A 21,733-nucleotide genomic window follows, 5' to 3' on the forward strand; every position below is an offset into this window, starting at 1 on the left:
ATATACTGTGGTCTGGGATGACCCTTCTTGAGCAGGGAGGTTTGACCAGATGTTCCTCTGTGATGCCTTCCAACCTAACCCATTCTATGATATCGCCAACCTAATTTTTTTCCCAGTCTTCCAAGCCCTGGCACCGGTCCTGTGGATGGTTCTGGGAAAGGAATGGGTGACTTTCTCAAGCGAGCTGTCGGAGCACTGTCTAAATTCAATGAGTGATGAGGAAAGGGAGAGGAAGGAGCACGACGGGGCTGCCCAGCGGCGGGACCCGGCCCCGGCCCGGGTGTTCCCGGTGGCCCCGGGGCTCCCTCAGGGGCCGGGCCGGGGCAGGAGAGGGCGCCCCCTGCCGGCCGCCCGCGCCCACGTGCGTTCCCCCCGCGCGGCACGCAGCCAATGGGGAAGCGGGGGGGCGTGTCCCTGCGGGCGCCGCCGCCAATGGGCGCGGGGAGCCGCGGCGGGGGGCGTGGCCGGGCGCGCGCCGCGGCGATCCCCGGTGCCGAGCGCGGGCAGGGCGCACTCGGGCCGCGGTTCTGTGTCTGCGCTGCGCGCTCGGCTCCGCCGCCGCACTACCATGTTTGACGGCTGCCTCCTGCCCCTCGTCGTGCCCTGCCTGCTGCTCTGCGGACTGGACGCCGGCACAGGTAGCGCTCCCCGCCGCTCCGGCTCCCCTTCTCCGGCAGCACTGACGGAGTCCGGTCCCGGGCGGCGGGGTGCAGGCGCGGAGCGGAGGGCACGCACCGCATCCCCTGCGTGGCCGCGGTCCCAGCCCGCGGGATGAATTGCTCCAGGCTTTTGTATTTTCTTTTCCTGTCCTCCCGCTGCTGCTGTAGCGTTCCATGTGGAAAGCTGCTGACTGTCCTTGGCTGCTGTTGCGGCTCACTCTGCTTTTCCCCTTCTCCCTGCAGATTTTTATTGGGGTTGGTGAAATGCGATGCTTATGTCTGAGCTATATATATATATATATTAATGATACAAGTAGCTTTAGCGTTTGCTGTATTGCTCTCTTCCCTGCACGTTTCTGTCTCTAATATATGTGTATAGAGAGAGAAATAAATCGCCGTGCTCCGCTGGCTCCATTGTCTGCGCAGCCCGCTTCCAGCGCGGGGCTGTCTGCGCTGAAACCCGAGCGCGGGGCTGTCCCGGGGAGCGGGGGTGCCGCAGCCCCCGGCCGCCCCGTCGGGCCGCGGCTCCGGGGTGCGAGCGCCTGAGCCTCTCTCCTTCTCGCCTGCAGCTGGCGGAGCGGAGCTGGAAGTGGTGATCCCGGAGCGAGTGCCGCTGGAGAAGATCCACCTGCTGCCGCCCGGAGGGGATCGCGGCGGCCCCCGGCGCCGGCGGGCAGCGCCGGAGGAGGAGGAGGAGGAGGAGGAGGAGGCTGTGCTGCTCCGCCTGCCCGCCGCCGGCGCCGAGCTGTACCTGCACCTCCGCCGCGACCTGCGCTTCCTGGCCCGGGGCTTCGCGGTGGAGCGGCGGCGCGGGGAGGCGCGGCGGCCCCCGCGGGAGCGCCTCTGCTTCTACTCGGGACACGCACTGAACCGCAGCGACTCCTTCGCCTCCCTCAGCACCTGCGCCGGGCTGGTACTGCCATCCCGCCCCGCTCCCCTCCTCAGGGCCGGTACCGCCGTCCCGCCCCGCTCCCCTCCTCAGGGCCGGTACCGCCGTCCCGCCCCGCTCCCCTTCGTGGGCTGGTGCGGTCAGCCCGATGAGGCGGGATACCTGTGCTTCACCTGCCCTCAGCAGTGACCCTCCTGTCCCCTCATCTCCCGGGCCCTGCCGAGCATTGTGCCACCACTGTCCCATGGTGGCTGTTCTGCCCACCCTGGCTCTCCACTGTGGAGCTCCCTCAGCCATCCCTGAGGGCCCTCAGGCCCTGCGGTTCCCTTGTGGGTGGGCGGCAGAACCCGAGGGTGCTGTGAAGGAGCGTCCTGGTGGAGGGAACACCTTGTGTCCCTGTCCCCCAGCCACGGGGGAGGTGGCTGAGTCCCACTGGGGGTGATTTGGTGCCATCCTGGCTTGATCCTGTGGCAGCCCTGCAGCTGGCACTTCCCAGGCTCCTGTCATCGTTGTTGGGGTGTTTGTTCACTGGGAGCTGTGGTCAGGGAACAGCCCACTCAGGGGTGCTTTTCCACCACAAGTATCAAGATTTCTCTGCCCGAGGCTGTAGTTTCAGGTGACTCTGCAGGGTCTGGCTCTCCTCTGAGCATCCTGGTAGGAGCAGGTGATCTTGTGTGGGACAGAAAGTTTCTCCATGGTGGAGAATGAGGGGCTTAAGACGTTGAGTAGTTTGCAATTATTGTTGATAACTTGAAAGTACTTCAGGAAGGGCATTAGGCAGTGATTCCCAGCAGATGGTCCTGGGAAGTGTGCCTGTCAGAACGGACCTGACGATGGAGATTTGTCCTTAAACCGTAGTGAGAAGCAGTTCATGCTCTGCCCTCGGGGCTCCAGCCTTCGTTCCGGGGCCATTTGAGGGCGCTGTGCCTCAGGATTAAGAACCCCCATCAAACAGAGATGCTGAATGAGGCCTGAGTGGCACTGGAAGTTGAGCTGAGTTCCAACAAGGGAAGCTTAAAACTACTATCTCTAGTTCAAGCCTTAAATCACTAACAGCTCTATGCTTTTGTCACCAAGCATGTTTTGTTAATCTTGCTGGGCTTCCAAAGCTGGAAAGCACAAACAAGCAGAGGAGGATCCTTTAAAAAAAGGAATGTAGTTGTAGGCTCAGTATTATTAACTGCCTGAGATCAGGGAATGGAGGAGGGGGCGAAAAAGCTTGGCAAAATTCCCAGTAGAAAAGCTGAAAAAGAGACAAGACTAGTTAGTCTTTGCTCACTACTCAGCAAAAGTAAACAGCAATACTGCAGTACCTGTTTGGATCATGGGGATTCTAAGCAATGGCTAAATTGACATAACTGAGCTGGATCAACCTGGGATCAGTGTCAAAGCTGCTGGTTTCTGCCACCTCTTGGAGACCAAAGCCCCGTATTAGTGACAGTGTTGGTAAAGCTCTGCTTGCCTTTGCCTGTGCACCTGGTCCTGGGAGTGCTGTGGGCAGATGTGTTGAGAGAGAGGTGTTTCTGCATGTTGGGATACCCCTTTTCCTGGCAGAGGAATCCATCCATCTTCATTCACATAATCACCAGGAATGGGAAAGGGCTAAAAGCAGGTGCATGGTACACTTGAGTGAGTTAAAGTTTATAACACCCTTGTGAACTCAAAACTAGAGGACAGAAAACTCCAGTGTCTTGAGGATGAGCCTGAACTTTAGATGGATGAAACTAAATTTAAGGTGAACCTCATTAATTATTGAAATAATTTCACTGAAATAATCCATACCACCATGTAAATGAACCTTCATATTCTAGCTAAGTGGACCATTTCGGTGTCTGAAGTCCATCTTTAAACATGAAACATCTCACATTTTAGGCTGTTTTCAGTGTTCACACAGCCTTTTGCAGTGGCCACACTAAACCAGCATACCTGTAGTGAAAGCTGTGCGGTTTAGTGGTAAGATGTTTTCTGGGACCAGAGGAATCAAAAGTTTGCCCCAAATTTTCTAGGAAGTCTTTAATCTGTCATGAGTTGAACTGAGAGCAGGTGATTCTAGAACCCAAAATTTTTTGCCTTCTAGCCTGGAAATTTAAAATACTAAGACCATGACTTTTTAAATAGATTTTATTTTCCCATTGCTTCCTTGAGCCCTGTTTGCTGCACAAAGAATAAGGCTTTGCTCTCAGCAGCAGCTTCACAGGTGGGACATGGGCCAGACCTGCTGGGCAAGAGGAAAGACCTTGGTAGTGGAAACCTTGCAGCCTGTTTGTCCTGGCATTTGTCTGCTGAGCAGTTCTAGTGCTGCAGTGAGGGATTTCCTGAAAATTCCAGCAGGGGAATGCTCATTGGACTCTAACTGGGTGATCAGGACTTCTCCTTCAGAAAAGCTGGTTGCTAAGAAGTAGAGTGGGCAGTAATGCTGTGTCCTGATCTCCAGCTGGCTCAGGCCTTGCTGTAATCATATTCTCAGCCATGCCATCAATCATAACAAAAGTGATATAAAATGATCAGGGCAAGCGGAGTTCTAGCAAAAACAAAACCCCTGACACAGTGGCATGAAAGCTGAGCTGCAGCCAGGCTGAGCAATTGCTTCCTGGTGATGATATCGGATTCCCAGTGTGGCATCTGAAGGCTGGGGTCTGGTTTTTCTGCTCTGCTCGCAGGTGCTGCTGTTAAGCAGTGTGTGGCTGCTGCAGTTCCCTGCTCTGGGAGGGGAGGCCGTGCTCTCACACGGAGCTGTGTGAGGTCAGAGGGGGAAAGGACTGCTGTACCCAAGGTCTCATCATTCAGGTACAGCTAAAGCACCTCATGTGGGATGCTCCAGTTCCGTGTGACAAGCTGGGAATCCAGCACAGGCAGGAGGCACTGAGTTCCTGGAGAATGCTGCTGCCTTCCTCTGGGGACTGCAGCTGTGCCAGCACTGAGATTCTGCCCACAGCCCAGGGCTGCACTGTCCTTCCCTTCTGCTGGGCACTCACAGGCGGTTCTGCAGCCCCTGGGACCATCACTAGACCACAGCAGCCAGTACAGGAACTTTATTTTTTGGAAAGTTCCAGCTTTGTAAGGCCAGAGTTAAGTCACTGTCAGTTGCTGAAGTGCTGGACTGCAGCATCAGCCCCTTACAGCAGGTGTGAGCTTTTCACGTTTCTTGTACCTGCATTTTGGAAACACAGTTTTAAGAGGGTCATGAGTCCATGTCAAAATAAGCATTATACTTAGAAATGGAAGGAAACTGTTGAAAACTGTTCAAGAACCAAAACGTGAAAATCACTGGGGTGCATTTAGAGGCAGAGGTTTGATTCTAAATAACTTCTCTTCCATTTTAAAATCCAGAGTCTTCGATCTTGGGCTCAAAATTGCTCTTTGTCTTGTCTGTGAATAAAGTGGCTTGTCCTTCTCAGTTGAAGTAAGAGAAGAGTTTGTGCCTCCCTGCTGTTCAGGCTAGGTCATGTAGCATTTTCACACCCCAGTTTTGTCTCCTTTGAACTTCCTTGTGCAGAGTGGATTGGTGGAAATGGATGATGCACATCACAAGGGCTCATGGAGTGAGAACGATGATTTTTCTCATTGTGGGGTGGAATAGACTAACTGAAACTTAATCTTAAGGGATGCACAATGGACATTGGAAAAACTTAAATATTTTGTAGCAATGTCTCATACAATCTACTCAGAGAAGAAAAGGGCTTCTTTTCTTCCAAGCATTGTGTACATTTGCCTTTGTTAAACTTCCTGCATCTCCTGGCGGACAAATCTTCCAGCTTGTTAAAATATTTCTGAATGGTGGCTCTTCATCCTGGTGTGTCCTGTTCACTTGGGACCATCCATAAACTTTGTGAGGGTGTGGATGTAGACAAGTCGATAAGAGATCTGTTTGGGCTTCTTCCTCTAAGTCCTACTGGTTTTCAGGTGGGTGTAAGTGCCTTGCAGGACCTGGATGTCCTGGTGTGGGTTTGGTTCCTGTGTGGAGGGCAAAGAGAACTGAGTGCATTGGACTGCAGCCTCCAGGGAATGAGCAGTAACTCCAGGGACTCCTGGTAAAACAATAAATCTGCTCTGTCCTGGGGAAAAAGAGGGACAAGGATGCAGATGAGGCTGCAGTCTGTCAGGTTTGGCCAGCCTGGTTGTCCAGGGTGAGTGAGTGATAAAGGTGAGCACTTCCCTGGTGGTCCATCCTGTGCCATAGGTGCCTCAGGTTGGTGAATTGTCCCTCTGGAGGAGTTGTCCTTCCTTCCTTCCCTGCAGAGGGAGGTGGTGCTGGCTCGGAGCAGATGCTGCAGCTCGGTGAGCTCCGTCCCTGGCCAGGGAAGTGTTCTCTGTTTGCACCGGGGCGGTGCTGCCCTGCAGGTGACTCAGGAGCTGCAGTGGGAAGCAGGGCAGAGCAGGCGTGTGGGGATTAGAAGATGATACAATTTCCCCTGAGGAAACCTTCAGCTCCGCTGAACTCTCCTGTCTGGGAGAGGAGCTGTCTGGCATTCATCCATAGCTGGGCCATGAGCTGAAAAGTTAAACCTCTTAAAATTACTGTGCTGGGTTTCCTTGTGCTGGGATTTGCTTTCCTCTTCCACAGTGGACAAGAGGCAGAACATGTTGGAGTTTCCTTGTTTATCAGAGTTGGAGGCCAGGACAGATATTCCTGGGTATACTCTGCTCTCAGAACAGAGTGTAAACCTGAAATGACTCTGGAACAAGATTTAATTTAAAGTTCTTCTTTTCAATTTGCTTGAATTGCATTTTTAAATAATATCCAACCAAAGCTGAAACATGGTTAATAAGGGTGGGACTAAAACCCACATGAAGTTTATTAAACTGTATTTGTGGGTTGTTTTGTTCTTCACTTTAAACATTAACTTCCTTTTAACTTTGACGAAATGGTTAAACAACGATTTACAGCGTAACAGTTGAGAAATTGAGAAGGGGATGGAATTTGTCAGATGTTTAAATCTGTTCTCTTTTCAGCATGTTCATATGTATGTAACTAATGAACGCTTAGGAGCAAGAGAAAAATCTGTTAAAGATTCAGCATTTCACAGATCTCCTTCAAAGATGTTGTGAAAATAGAAAGGGCTGGAAAAACAGTGTAACTGTTGGAGAGTACTAACATGTGGGAAGGTCGAGAACCATGTGCAGAGAACACTGAGAATTTGGATCCCTGTTCTGAGCAAGCCCTGGAGCTGCAGTAGCTCCACCAGGGCACAGGGGCAGAGCAGTGAAGCCAGGGAGACAGGATGGGGTCATACAAAGGCTGTGTTACCACTGTCAGTCCAGTGACACTGTGTGGGGACCTTCCTCCTTTCCTGCTGTCATTTAGCCCAAGAAAAGCTCCACTGGAGGGTGATTTGTAGCAGAGGAGTGAACCACTGGTAGTACAAGTGTAGAACAGAGTGAGCAGGTTGCTTGAGTGACCATTGTGTGTGTGAAACCCTGGATAAGAGCACATGGGAATGTTTTGGTGTTGAGCTATGTTGAGCTGACTTCTAAAATAAGGATATGAAATACCCTTAATGTGAAAGATCTTGCCACTGTTGTGCGCAGTGGTGAGTGGGGCTGTAGTGGGGAGCGTGGATTATTGTTTGTTTTATTCAGCTTCTCAGTTGTCCTGCCTTTGGAGGCTGAAATCATTCCAGCCTTTCCTGTTAGTGGAGCTGCAGGGTTCTGTCAGCTGCATGGTCTGGCCATACCAACTGTAAAATTAATGATGGTGAACTCCTGCACTCCTCTGCATTTTTGGGTTCCTGTGTCTCAGGTGCTCCAGGCTGGTGGGGTTGGGCAGCAGCTTCTTTTCCCAAAATTCAGCTATCCCAGGATCTGATACAGCAGCAGGTCCTGGACTCCCACAGGGAGAGAAGGATGGGAGTATCCCAGCTTTTGATATACATCTCCCCAAGCAAGTGGGAATTAGCAGATCCAAAGCATTTCACTTAATTGGAATGATTTCCAGAGATGTGGAAAAAGAAGCTCTGAGGGTTACGTGGTCTTCTGTTTTCCTTCCTTATCTTCAGAATCCAAAGCTTTCTGCAGTCCCTCACCTCACTAGACAAGAAGAAAAGCCCAGAGCTTTTGTCCAGGGCTGATGTCTGATATCTCATGCTGGGATCAGCACAGGGCAGGATCTGGAGGATTTGAGGGATGCAAATGAGGAATGCATTTCTTTTGGAAAAAGCAAAATAATGGCCAGAGTATTCAAGTTACAGGGTCCAAAAGATCTTCTCTGGGCCAACAGGTTTGGGGACTCTTCAGGACCCAACTGGCAAGTCTGGGGGAATTTTTAACTCCCTAGGAATCCTAAGCCAGATCCTGCAAGCCCTTCCTGCTTGAAACTCTATTTGCCTTGTCAGATTGAGCTTCAGATGTTTCCCAACGTATTCCAGGGTGAAGACTCATGGCTCTTTCTCTCCATAGGTTTCACAATTCCACAGCAAATGTGAAACATAAGTCTTTTCCAATGGTTTAAATTATTTTCACTCTTGATGCCAGAAAATTGGGATAATGTAGGGTGGTGATGAAACTGACTTCTTCTTACATATTTTTGGCACCAGCTGAAATGGTTGGCAGTCTGTCAGGAGCTCTGGTGTGGCTTTTAGTACCATGGCACCAGATTTACAACCCTTCTTCTAAATAATTAAAACCTATATTAAAAGGGGGGGCTGGGGCTACCTCCCAGCTGGAAGATTGGAACAAGGAGGGGAAGTAGTGGAGAACATCATAAAGGAGGCTGGAAGAACAAGTCACCAGAGCTTTTGGTGTCTCTGAAGCAATTCTGACAAAGCCCAACTTTGATTTAAGTGAGCAGGCAGCCCTTTGGACACTCCAGGGTAGAGTGGGTCTTGTACACTGGTGAGCATTCTGTAAGGCCTGGGAATAATGTTGGGTTTTCTCTGTATAGAGGAAGTGCCAAGGCATTTTATCCCTAAGCAATTCCCCTGCCCCAAGAGCAAGGTCTCTTTTGGAAGGCCCCCAAAGAGGAGTCTCTGGTCTCCTCAGAGACAGGGCACTGATTGTCTCTGCTGTGCTTTGCAGCCATGGCCAGTGGAGACACCAAATTGTACAGTTTTATTTCTGTCCAAGCACTCTCTGTAAATCAGTGACCCTTTCTGAGACACCCTGGTTTCCCCTCCCTGTCAAAGGAGGAGAGCTCTCACTTCTGCTAGCAGCAATTCCTCCTGCTGCAAATACTGGGCCAAAGGGATTTCCTGGGTGTACGTGAGGACCGAATTTGGCAGGGAGGTGTGGAAATGTACAATATACAGCATGTATGTAATGTATATTATAAATCATACTAGTACAGTCAGCTGTTGAACATACAGCATTTGGATGTACGTGCAGAGCATTTCTTTGGAGAGCTGCCTGCCTGGCACAGAGCGTGGGGAGGGGGGACCAGAAAAGTCTGGCCTCTCTTTTTAAGTGTAGGATGGGTGTTGGAGCTCTCTGGAAGCACCTTTACCTCTCAGGTGCACAATGCTGGCAGACCAGACGAGCCCTTCTGTTGTTAACACAAGTAAAATCAGACCTCAGGACTTCTCTCAAGGGGGAGGTACATGGCAGAGCTGTGTTTTCAGAGTTTTAATTGCAATACAAATGATCACTGGATTAGTACAATGAAAAGTAAGAACCCCTCGTTGTAAATACTCACTTTGTGCAAAGTGTTACAGCCTCGGTGTTGATTACTAAAGCTGGAGTCTTTGTTAAGTTTTAAGGTGATAACTTTGCTTTCACTCTCTTCTTTTCATGCCAGAAAAGGAGTGGAAAAAGCATAAAAGAACCTTAAAAGCTCTGGGTTGTGAGCAGAGGAGGGCTCTCCTGGGGCAGAAGCTGGCTTGCAAAGGTGTTCTTGCCAGCCCTGCTGTAAGGTCTGGACTTGGTGCAGGGAAGGCAGGGATTTAGTGCTCTGCCCTGGACCCTAAGGAGTAATTTAGGCAGGGTCTTTGCCCTCCTAGTGTCATTTATTCCAGGGATGGTGGAAAATCCTGAAACTGGGGCAGTGCAGCAGTCCATTCCTGACTTCACCTCTGAAACCCAACCCGTGGTGTGCAGGGAGAGCAGGGCTGACTATGTGGCCCTTAAAGTTGTCAGGAAGAGGCATTTGGTCCCAAAAAATGTGTGTGGCTCTGCAGGTCGCACTTGCATCCCTTCACTCAGTGTTCCTTGTGAGGGTGGTACTCACAGGGGCCTCCTGTGTGCAGGCAGTGTCACCTCTGCTCTGAGATAGTAAATGTCATTCAATAGCAGGGCAATCCTGGCAGTTGGAGAGGTGATTTTGAAGGGATTTCTGTTAACAGGATTTATTTGTCCTCATGTGAGCTGAGCCTCTCATAAAACACACATATTTGTGGGGCTGTGTCTGGAGGGAGAGGAGGAAGGGAAAGCAAAAGTGTTGACAGGAATCCCCACCTTCCCTTTGTGCATGTACAGTGCATTGTTTCTAAATAGTGCTCAGTGATATAAAAAATAAATAAGAGAAGCAGATGAAGTTCTTTAGTCTGTATCACACAGGCTGAACACAACATTAATCACAACATTTCCTCACGTTGCAAATAACTGCAGTGAAATGACCTGGGTTTCAGACCAGGCTGGATAGACAAGGCTTGGGTACCAAACTGATGGGTTTTGGTTTTTTTTCTTCTATTGTATGGACAGGTTGGCTACATCCAGCTTGGATCAGAGCAGCTGCTGATCCAGCCTGTGAATGCCTCTGAGCCCTCGTTCAGCGGGAAGGAACATTTCATCAGGCGGAGACGCTCCCCCAAGCCCGGCCACCCCAGCAGGGAGCACGGCCCTGAGGAGCACTGCAAGGTCGTGGCAGGTGAGCTCCAGAGAGCAGCCATGGGAATTCTGCTTGTGTTTTGTAATTCTGGTGGTTGGGCAGCTGGAGCTGGCAGGGAGGGCAGGTGTGAGTGGATCCTGGTGCTGCTGCAGGCAGGAGTCACCTCACAGATGTGAAGTTGTCAGGGCGTGTGCTGTGACACTGGAGCTGTCAGGGGATAAATTCTGCTCTAATCTTGCACTGTGACCACTGCTCAGCAAGGGATTCCCTGGGTTCTTAGCAAAGGTTCAGGGTTTTTTTAACTGAAGTCAATGTTGATGGGGGCTCTTCCACCTCTCCTTTCCACTGGAGTTGTGCTGAGCAGGCAGGGATAGAAAGGTGATCCTCACATTTCAGAGAGTGGAAAACATCACTTCAACTACTTTGACATAATTTAATCAGAAGTATCATCTGTGGAGTCCAAGGGATCCTGCTCATAAGAGGATAAAGGGATATCTGGAGGTGGAAGAGATTCACAGTTTGTCTTTCAAAACAATCTGCTTTCTTTTTCAGCTTCTCATGCCATCATTCTTTTTTCTGTCTAGCAGAGCACATGATCATATCAGGGTCAACTGATCAGACTTTGTATTATTTTATGGCATTCAATTGCTTTTGTTAGGGCTTATGTGTGTTTGGAACTGCCTGATGCAGTTCAGCAAGATATTTTTTTTAAACTAGGAGCTTGATTTTGCTTTTTCTATCTATGGGTGTTTGACTCATCAAATTTAAGCTCTCTGATAAAACAGCTGTTATATCATATATTATCATTTGCTATAATTTTTCAAGAGAAAATGGCCAATTCTGTTCATTGATCGTATCCTGTCTTCTCCTTCTCCCACTTTCAAAGCCACACAGTCAAATTGCCAGCTGGTATAAACGATTTTTTGGCTTCTTTGGAGCAACTGAATTTTATCCTTTCTGGAATTCTCTCTGGGTGTGTTGCAGAAGGGTTATTTTTTATGAACTTTGTGAAATCTCTTCATTAGGTTGCAGTGTCCCTGTATTTTCTGTTCCTTTCATTCCTGTCCTGCCTTCTCCTGGCTGGATTGCATAAATGGAACAGTGAGTTGTGCTGGCGGGGCTGCCAAAGGGGCAAAATGTGGAGCAGGGCTGGGAGGTTTTCTGGGTACAGGAGTGAGAATCACTGGTGTGGGAAGAGCTGAGTGCTCAGGGACAGGGGCTGCTGCTGGACATGGAAGGATGTGGCTGCAACAGGAGGCACAAGAAGCTTCCTTGTGGGAGCAGCAGTGGCAGAGGCCCAAGGGAGCTCACTGGAACAGGCAGCCAGGAGCCTGAAGTTTGCCTGTAAGGATTTGTATCTCAGTTTTTGTGCTTAATCAGACCTGTGCACCAGCAAAACAACCTGTGCCTGCTGCTAAGCTGTGTCCTCCCTGGCAGTGCTGCTGGTAAATCCTGCAGCCAGGACCTTTATTTTTCTCCTGTGTGGAGCTGAGCTCTTAATAGTTCAGCAGGTTTATCATTCTCAGGGGTTCAGACTAAGCCAATCTTCTTTCTGATTCTCTGAGAATGAAATCTTGGATCTGGTTACAGTTACAGATCCCTTATGTCTCTTTTCAGAGAAAACATCAGAATTCAGCACCGCTCTGATTTCCCAGCCAAATTCTGTAGGTGCTGCAGCCCTGTGGTCACAGAAAATGCATTTCAGAATTCTTACACTGTAAAACGAGACAGCCATTAGTTAAAATCTGAATTGAACCAGAATCAGTCCAGGAAATCAGCCTCACCCTTTGGCCACTGAACCCTTTGGCCTTTTTTCTAGGGGTAGGATGCTCCCTGTCCTTGGCAGAACTGGAATTCCCTCTCTGAGAAGAGGGACTAGAGGAAGGAAACTGGGGAGACACTGGGTAATAATTACATGGGATCACAAAGGGAAAGGGGAGCTGAGTGAGCATGAAAATACTAAAAGAAGACACTGAAAAAAGAGTGTTTCCAGTGGCACCTCCTGCTTCCTAAAGGCTTCTGGGGACCCACTGCTACAGCTGGGAACAGAATTTCCATCCCTTGGGTGCTGATTCCTTCTGTGCTGAGAGGGGAGCCAAGCTCCTGCAGTGCTGCTTGGCAGTAGCCCTGTCCTAAAATAATTCAATTGCTCATGGGCTTTCCCACTTGAAGGCAGACCCCTGGATGTTTGTCTGTGTTGAGGGACACAAATGTAAGGCATGGCTGTTAATAGGCTCAGCACATTAACGACCCAATTGCCTCCTGTCTGCTTTGGATTAACTTCTGTGCACAAGGAGTTTGGAAATGAAAAAATTAATCCTGTCTGACACACAAAAGGTCCATTTCTAATAAAACTGTGTGGAAGTGACCATCAAGGGATGTGCTTCTGAAATTTCTCCTGGGGAAGGTCTCTTTACAGTGATACTCACCAACATGGGCTGGTCAGATTTGTACTAGAGGTTGTTTTCCATTGGCTTAAAATTTGGCTCACCCAGGCTAAAACTTGGCAGGAAAGGTTGGAGGTTGTAAATACATGGGGATGTTTCTATGCCAGACATCTTAGATACAAACCCTGTATTGTGGAATGACACAGACAGAAAAAGACAGGTCTGTGTAAATACAGTATAAAATGAGTATTTTTCAAGGGCACAGAACTGCCTTGCTTGGGCATTTCCCAGTCTTTACTGCTGTTCTTGTATTTTCTGAACACAGAAGAACCACCTCTAAATGTATTTTCTTCTTAAAATTCTGTAATTCAGGGGTAGCTGGCATAATCTGGGGTTATTTGGGAATCAAAATACAAAACACCAGCTGAATTTTTAATACTAATTATTGATCATGTCATGAAAATTTAAACAGGGCTAAATTGTTCAATGGCAAATTTCCTGTGATAGATGAACTTAATTACTTGTAAAACAAAGGTGCTTGGTGATGTAATGTATGAGTATTTGGAGGAGGAGCAGGAAAGCACTTTAAGAAGGCAAAATGAACTTAATTAGGAAGTGCTGCTGAGGGGACAGAGCACAGCTTTCCAAGGGCATTGCCCTGGGGTTCCACCCAGAAATGTGGGGTTCTCCCAGCCTTGGGAGAGGGAAAGTGGCTTGGGGCCAGGTAATGCCATCAGGCGGGTTTGATAAGGGGTGGTTAAAATCTCTAAAACAATTCCTTTAGTCTGAGTGGTGTTACATGTCCTGCAGCACTCAAAATTATTTTTAGGTCTGCAGGAGAACTTTGTGGGAGCCAAATTTCTCCTGGAATAATCTGTATAAGAGGATTAATCTAGCTGTAGTCAAGAATGGGAAAGTACTTAAGGTTTTGCATGACTGGATCCTTGAGATTTGAACCTGAAAGTGTCTAGTAATGGGTTAAAAAAAAATCCCAAGGCTGATGTTTTAATTCCTTTGTTTAAATTCCAAAGTGCTCCAGCAGCAAAGGAGGGATCCCATCACCATGGGCCAGGTGCTATTGTTAGTCATATGATATGTGAATATGTTTTATTTTTATCACCTGTCATCCAGCAAGAGAGAGAGTTCAAGTCACAATGCACATTTCTGCTCAGGCATGAACATGAGCCCCTGTGAGGCAAACAGAAAACCTATTAAAAGGTTTCCAGGTGCACATGCAATGAGGGGGAAGGAAGGGAAGGTTGGGTTTCACTTGCTGTGGAGCAGGGAGTCGTGAGGAACATGGGAAATAGCCTCACACCAGAGATGGGAAACACTTCCCATCCCTGGGCACTGGGCAGCATCTGCACAAACCTCCTGTCACACCCTGCTCTCGTTTTAAAGACAGGCTCTGACAACTTTCCTGTCAAAGGTTCTGGAGAATGTGTTTGCTATGGAGAGAGTGGAGTCAAAGGGAGTTTGTTTGCAGGTTTTGATCCATACAAGTAAGAATTTCCCCACAGAAGAGCCAGGATAGGAGAGAAAGATCTCTTTTAAGGCATCATACATGATTTTTGCAGTGCCCAATCCCTGAGACAGAGCTTATTTTATTGCCCTGTCTCTGTGACCTTGTGACATACAATAAAGCTTTTTCCATGTGACAATATCTACCACAGCCTCAGCTGCAGTAAATGGATTACTTTTTTTAACTATCATGAAAACTACAACAGTAGTTTAACTATTTACTGAGATTTAGACATGTATTTTGCTTGTTTTCTTTGCCATCAGAGTCTGTGGATGGGAAAATTCTTCAGTTGTTCTTGATTTTGAGAAAATAGCAATGTTCAAGACAGAATCAAACCATGTTGTGAAAGCATAGGAATCTCCTCTAACCATGTCATAAAACTTTCTGTTTCTTTGGGAGAAGTAAGTTCTGTTACAATTTCTCCAAAAGTCTCCAGTGATGTATTAAAGTCTCCTTGCACAGAAAGGATTTGATGAAAATGTGGTCCAGGAGCATGAGAGAGAGCAGCTTGTCTTTGGAGGGAAGGTTGTTATTTCATGTTTATGATATAGACCTCATAAATTACTCTTAAATGTGGGTTTGCTTTAAACCCTTTTGTCAGTTTAAATGAACCAGTTTTCCTTTAATGCAAATGTGCCACATATACAGTGAAATAACAGGAAGATCAATATTTTAATTCACAAAATAACAACGTGTTGCTTCTCTGCATAGTTACTTTGCAACCTGTTTTAACAATTTATCAAAGCTGGTAATAATTTAAGTAAGTGCTGGTGTGCAGGTATCAAATGTAGGGAATGCTTTCCCTGAACAGGTATAAATCTTAAACACATGTTACTGCTATGTTGCATTTCCCCATCTTTAATCATTGTCTCTTAGCTGTATTTTCTCTGCAGGTTTGACTTGGCCTGAAAGAGCAGTTGTTATGGCCAAAAACACGTGCACTAAAAATAGAGAGATGTAATGCAACCTGTATTAGTCCATATTAGGAAGCAGCTGTTGGAGAATTACTGCAGGATTTCAACAATGGGCTCCACAGAAGATGTAATGTGATTAAGTGTTTGCAAGCACAGAAGGATTCCCTGTATCAGGAACTCAGCTCTTTGCCCATGGGAGTGTGTCTCACTTCTGTGGATAAATCCCTTGGTTTTTCCAGGTTCTTTCTCTTCCAAATGGGGAGTTTGGGTTTTCCCTGCAAGCCTGTGATTGTTTCCTCATGGCTGATAAACAGCAGCCTCCTGGAGCAGCCTGATGTTCACAAGTGTCCTTTTCCATCACATGTTTCAAGCCAGGCTTTACTGCAGGTCTGTTCTGGATGATTCCCTCAGTGTGGATCATGAGGAGTGTGAGGGGCTCCAGGTTCTTCTTCCTCTGCTGACAAGGTGAAAAAGAGACCCAAAAAGGGAGTGTAAATACACATAGTGCATGGATTTCTTCCCCTTCCAGAGCAGCTGTGCTGCTCCTTTGCTTGGTTCCTGATAAAGCTGAGTGCTGGTTTCCATTGGAACCCAGTGAAATCCAGCCTGGCAGCTGGTGATGAGCTCAATTGTCAGTGTCCACTGTCCTTGTCTCGGGATGTTCATGGATATTCCATGGTCATTCTGGCTAGAAGAGCAGAGAGATGGTTCCTGGACTAAGGCAGATTGTTTATCTTCTAGATGTCTTTGCTTCTTCCATGCTATCACTGTCCATAGCTCAAGCCATGCTCACTGTGCCTGCTCCTGTTCCACTAAATGGTTTTGTTTATCTGCCAAGAGTCCTTGCTTGTGCCACCAGGAAAGTGTCCTTTCCATGGGAGATGGGTGCACATAATCCAGGAGGTGGGAATCTTTGAGTCCTGGTGACAAATGGAACCACTGAGCAGAGATCACAGTGCTTATCCTGTCCTCTCACAGACCTGCCATTAAAACAAAGCCCTGATGAGCTGTGTTGATGACTGAGTTTGTTTTGCAGAAGAATAAGGTTTTAACCGATGTGTCCAAGCCACAGACTAACTTGGATAACAATCCTTGCAGTAAAATCTCCGTGGTGTTTTGAGATGCAGCTCAGGGTTCATGACTTCTGTCTCAAGTTCTTGTTTGCTGCTGTGCCAGAGAAATAGTCATGAACTTGTGATTTGGTATGAAAGTGGCTGTTTGGGAGAAAAAAAATAAACAAAAAAAAAACCCGCCAAAGCAAAACAAAACCATTTTTGGAAGGTGGGTTAGGGAATAATGGATCATTCTCCTCTGCAGTAATTTTTCCTAGCAGCTGATGCCTGATTTTGTCTGCCATTCCAGTCAGAGAGAAATTGGAGATGCAGTTTTGTAGAACAGGACATTAAAAATGAGAGGACAGCTCTCAGTCTGTAATCAGCTGTTCTTTCAGCGAGCCCCCATTTGTAATTCCTGAACTTCAGTAACCACTGGCATCAGCTGGCTGTGGTAAATCTGAAATTCCAAGGTTTTGTGGAGATATAACAGGCCAGGGCACAGAGATAACTCCTGTGCTGCCTCCTGGCAGAGGCAAAGGGGCTCCATGTCTGGGATTAATCATCTTTTGAGAGGTGCCTCTATCCTGCTGTTGGTACCAGGGACATTTTGTGGCATCTTGTCCCTCTGATAATTCAGCAGTGACAGAGGGGTTTAGGCTGAGTAGGAAGAACACACCTCAAGGACTTCCTTTCTTTCATTTCTAGGCTTGGTTTGTTTGCAGGGTCTCCCTTTTCTTTCTGTTTTGCTTTGGAGAGGTGATGATTTTTACTTTTAGGTGAAGCTAATAAAACCTGCCTAATGTGAGTACCAGTCAGAGGTTCTCTGGAAACTCCTGAGGCTTAGGGAGAATTAATTTTAGCTGTTTGCCCCACTTGGACACCCTCTCTTCCTTTTTATGCTGCTGAAATAACAGGGCATGGTAAAACTGAGCTTGCCCTCCATCGAGGGTATGTGGAGTGTTAGAGGGGTCAGGGGAGAAGGGAAGGGAGCAAAGGGCTCCTGAGGAAGAGCTGGAGAGGGTTTTTAAGGAAGCAATAGAAAAAAGCTTCTAAGGAGGAATCTGGCCTTGCAGAAAGGATTCTGCAGTTTAACTTTTATTTGTGGCTTTTGTTGAACGGCATCCAGAAACTGTCAGTGGGTTTAACAAGAATGAGGTAGCTAAAATTACAAAGGGAAAGATTAGGCAGGAAAAAATAGTGGAAGGCTGTAGGAGAAGGGGTTGCTTTCAGATGAGTCTGGGAAATACAGTTGGAAGGGAGGTAGGAGGAACAAGAAAGGACTCTGCACTTACAGCAAGAATCTGCCAAAAGCCAGACAGTGCTAGACAGTGCTTTGGTGTGTAATAGGAAAAGGTCATTTGGGGCGGTTGCTCTGGAATTGCACATCTGTTGAGTTGCCATAAAAAGCACTGAACATCAGGAGCTTTCTGCAGAGGCCTCAGAAGAGCCTTGTTGTGCTTCTGATCACAGTGGGGACTCTGGTTCTGCCCATCCTGGGGGAGTCTTCAAAGACTGCAGGACGTGCAGTGATCCTGGGGCTTTGAAGGTGGTGAGCCAGGGAGGGCTAAATGAAAGTCACCTAAGGAATTGTGCAGTGTCACAGCCATTTTTTCCTGAGGATCTGGGGGTGTTTCACCCTTCTCCCTTCAGCTCACAGTCCTGAGTTTTGGGGATTTTTTGGCCCAAGAGACTATAACACACTGTCAGAGTGACTGGCCCAAGAGTAATGTCCCCTGTGCCCAGTCACCTGCAGCATGTCTGTGCTGCATTGTTGATTGACTGTTTCAGCTCATATTTCATATGAAATTCTCTGACCTCTTAAGCAGGGAACACCTGACTGCTAAAATCATGTGCTGTGTGCTCCCTGCAATGTAAACTCCTCTGACAGCTCCAGCCCATGGTTTATGGCCTCTTATGCCTTCATACTAACACTTAACATCTGCACCACAAAATTTGTAACATCAGTTTGTTCAAATAAAGAATCCACCAAGCATTTAATCCTTGTTTTAATGGCTGATGTTTATTTTAGTTTGGGGTTTCATGTACTCAGGGAGGGATTCTCTGCCCATGGTCCATAAATCTTGCAGGGCAGGAATGAGACTTCTCTGTGCTGGCTTGTTTCTGAAGTGAGGCTCTAGAGATGGGGTATTTTTATTTCTTGGATACCTCCATAAAACTGACTCACTTTCAGGTATGAGCTGCAAATGCAGTTAATGAGGATTTTTCCTGTTGGTTTTGGATCTTTCTCATCATCAAACATCTGTGATAAAGCACATGTGCATTTCCTTTCTCTTTGTTATGGTTCATCCATGCAAATGCCTTGTTTTCTCCATGTGCTTAATTATTCTGGAAAATTATTTGCATTTGAGGTAGGCAGGAGGATGCAAAGAGAGACCATTGTGAAAGCAGACAGAAAGGATAAAATAATTTACCCTATGGAGGAGCTACAAATTTGAAAAAACACTCCTTTTCTAGGTAGCTGGTGTTGCTGTGCCTGTTCTGGAAGGTCCAGCAGTGACCCCTGAGCTCTTTGTGGGCTCCCTCGAGTCCTGTAGCCTGTTCTAAGTGCAGGTAAATTTACACTTGGGCAGTGAAGCTGAGGGTGAGAGCAAGAGCCCGGATCCTCCCTGTCAGGTCTCCCTGGCTGCGTTTCCAGCAGCCTGTGGGGTGCTGCTGTTCCACACACATCCTCTGATCCCAGCCCCTCTGTGAAAGCAGCCAGTGCACAGGAGGAAAGGGGCCAGAGCTGTGTGTGAACCAAGGCTGCCCAGCCCTTTGCCAGGAGTCCCTGTAGGCTGCTGCTTTCCAGAAGTCACACCTTGCAGAGTTTTGTTCAGCTGCTGAGATGTCCCAGTTCCTTCTGCCTCTGGAGGAGGGACCACACTGGCAGATGACCGTGGCATGACCTCCCTGGAGTGCAAGCTCCAGTCCAGCAGAGTGGGTTCCTCCTCTGACACAAATGCCTTCTTTTCCACCAAAAAAGAGATTTTTAAGTGAAAACCCAGAGAACTCCCATTTTTTCATTTCACTTAAACTTTTTTACACAGCTCATTCACTGCCAGGCTGAGACTTTGTTGAATCTAGGCTTAGCCTCCCATAAGAACAACTTCTGTTACAGGTAAGAGATTTATACCACCTGAAAACATTTATTAGGGGATTACCAAAATAAGAATTTGATGTGGAAAAGCTGCTGTTTTCAGGAAGATTCTGATTGATAGCAGTAAGACCCAAAATGTCAATGTTTTTACTGAAATAATTCACCTTCTTTTCTTTTTTCTTTGATTTCTCCTTGGTATTTAAATGATAATGTTGAGGACCTGTAGCTAAAGATGTGCTGCTGTGCAGAGGGAGGGATGGGAAATGAATGGAATGAAAGAAATAAAATAACACACAAACACTGTGAGCTGTTCCACAGGAGTTTGAAGTTATCTCCATCTCGTAGCTGGCAAATCAAAGGTGCATTCAGCTCTCCTTCTTTCTTGTACAGTCAATCTTTTAAATTTATTTTATTTTATTTTTATTATAGAGATCCTCTGCTGTGGGGCAGCTTTGCCATGATTGTGCACTTTTCTGTAGCTGTCCTGCAGCCCATGTCAAAACAGACCTTGAAACTTGGTTATTTTCATCTTTGCTGCTGGCATGTAGCTTCCATTATTTATGATCACCCCACGTTTTCATTTTTTTTTCTTGTCCATAGACTCCTGTCTGTCTCTTTCAACCCAGGGGGATATTTCCAAACTCTCTTTAAAAAAAAAATCAAATCAAATTTCATGGTTGTTTTCTCAGTTTAAAATATGTACCAGGTGTTGACAGGTGATGCCTTGGGCAGAAAAGCACGTGCAGAGTTGTACCGAGCGACTGCGAGAAAACCAGGAATGAGGAGATGGGATGGACGTGTGGAAATGTGCAGGTTGACAGGGCAGAAAATGCATGAATGGGGGAAGGCAGGGAGTCCATTTCAGGTGGGCTTTGGGGGGGCTTGCAGCTGATGGAGTTTGTCACCCTGAATGCAGCAGGGTCACTCAGGGAAAGCTGATGCTGTGGGAAAGAAGGGAAATTCAGGCTGAATTATGTCAGGGAGCTGGTAAACAGGCTGTGGAAAATCAGGATCAGAGAACACCAGCTCAGCTCTGGCTGCTGCTTTGCTCAGAGAGGGTCTCAGGTTAAATCTAGAGAAAATTAAAAATTCTCTGCTCTGGGGAATGAGCAGCTCGTGTTGTGTGATGTAAGAGGGATTTGTCTGATCATCCATTAGTGTCTGTCCCATGTCAGTTTTCCACTGAATGTTGTCTTTGGGCTGTTTCAGGACTTGTGTGTTCTGTTCCCTTTTCCACAGGAAAAAAATCAATGGTAATAGCAGTGACAGTATTGTATCCATAATATATCACAGGCTGAACAGTAGGCAGAGATAATTTCTGTGAATCTCAGAAGTTTGTTTCTTATTGCAAGAATAAATTTCTTTTAATGACTTCATTTCCTTCTTTATTTTTACAATTGAAAGCATGTACACAGTTTTGTGGGTGCAGTGAAGTGAGTAGGTTTGAATTCATATCTGAACCTAATTTCTCCTTTGGTCATGCCTCAGCTGCTTTGCACGTCTGCCTGTGAAACACAGTCCACCTTTCAGCTTAGAAGAAGACAGATTATTAATACATCACTCCTTTAGTTGGGAGGAAGGGAGGTTTAACTTATCCTTAACATTTTGAATTAGTTAATTTTTTTCCTTTTCTTGAACTTATGTTTTTCCCATCCTCTTCCCTCTTTTCACCTCACCTGCTGCTCTCTGCCCCCAGAGGCACAGATCTGACTGCAGTGGAACCTCTCAGTGGCTTCTTTACCCAGCCAAGAACACTTTAAGGGTTGTTAAAACCTGAATATACACGAGGATGTTTATTCAAAAGGGTGGGAGTGCTTTATGATGATCTGCCAACCTTAAAAGGTATTTTGACTTTCCAGAAAAGAAGAGACAAAAGAAAGTGAAGCCCACGAGTGACTGGCGGGAGAGGAGGAACGCGATTCGCCTCACCAGCGAGTACACGGTGGAGACCCTGGTGGTGGCAGATGCTGACATGGTGCAGTACCACGGGGCAGAGGCTGCCCAAAGGTTCATCCTCACGGTCATGAATATGGTGAGTGGGCACTTTGCTCTCAAAAGAGGAAGCAGGAGTAAGCAGGAAATACCCAGGGTAGGGTATGGTAGGATTTCTGACTTGACAGCAGAAATCGAGAACTGGTGTGACCGTCAGGTATGAGAAAAGGTTTTTGTTTTCTTGTGTTATGTGCCTCTTCTCCATTTGTGTTATTTCTGGTATTTGCCGCAGTAAAACCTCAGTTTTAAAAACTGAAAATGCAAGTTTTCACCTAGGTAACAGTGTTTCCTACTAGGCATTTTCTACCAGGCTTTTGGTGCTGCTGTGGTTTACCTTGGAGGAGGGTAATCCACAGTGGACAGATGGTCTTATCTGACATATTTCTTGGGTTCCTAAAGATTCCTGTGGCACACTTGTTTCACAAGAGTTATGGGTCATTCTTATAGGCAGTTAAAGCCA

At 47.2% G+C, this 21,733-nt stretch overlaps 1 protein-coding gene across 2 annotated transcripts in view; it reads left to right on the plus strand.

Annotated features, from left to right (window-relative positions):
• Positions 1-484: 484 nt before the first annotated feature.
• Positions 485-21,733, plus strand: part of ADAMTS17 (ADAM metallopeptidase with thrombospondin type 1 motif 17) — a 156,075-nt gene continuing 134,826 nt past the window's right edge. For both annotated transcript variants that reach the window (XM_063412718.1, XM_063412719.1), the window contains exons 1-4: positions 485-638; positions 1,229-1,572; positions 10,180-10,345; positions 21,141-21,313. In XM_063412718.1, the coding sequence (XP_063268788.1) occupies positions 569-638; positions 1,229-1,572; positions 10,180-10,345; positions 21,141-21,313 (753 nt within the window). In that variant the 5' untranslated portion in view covers positions 485-568. The remainder of the gene's footprint in view (positions 639-1,228; positions 1,573-10,179; positions 10,346-21,140; positions 21,314-21,733) is intronic.

The sequence above is a fragment of the Prinia subflava genome, chromosome 15 (assembly GCF_021018805.1).
Source record: "Prinia subflava isolate CZ2003 ecotype Zambia chromosome 15, Cam_Psub_1.2, whole genome shotgun sequence".
Classification (NCBI taxonomy): Eukaryota; Metazoa; Chordata; class Aves; order Passeriformes; family Cisticolidae; genus Prinia; species Prinia subflava.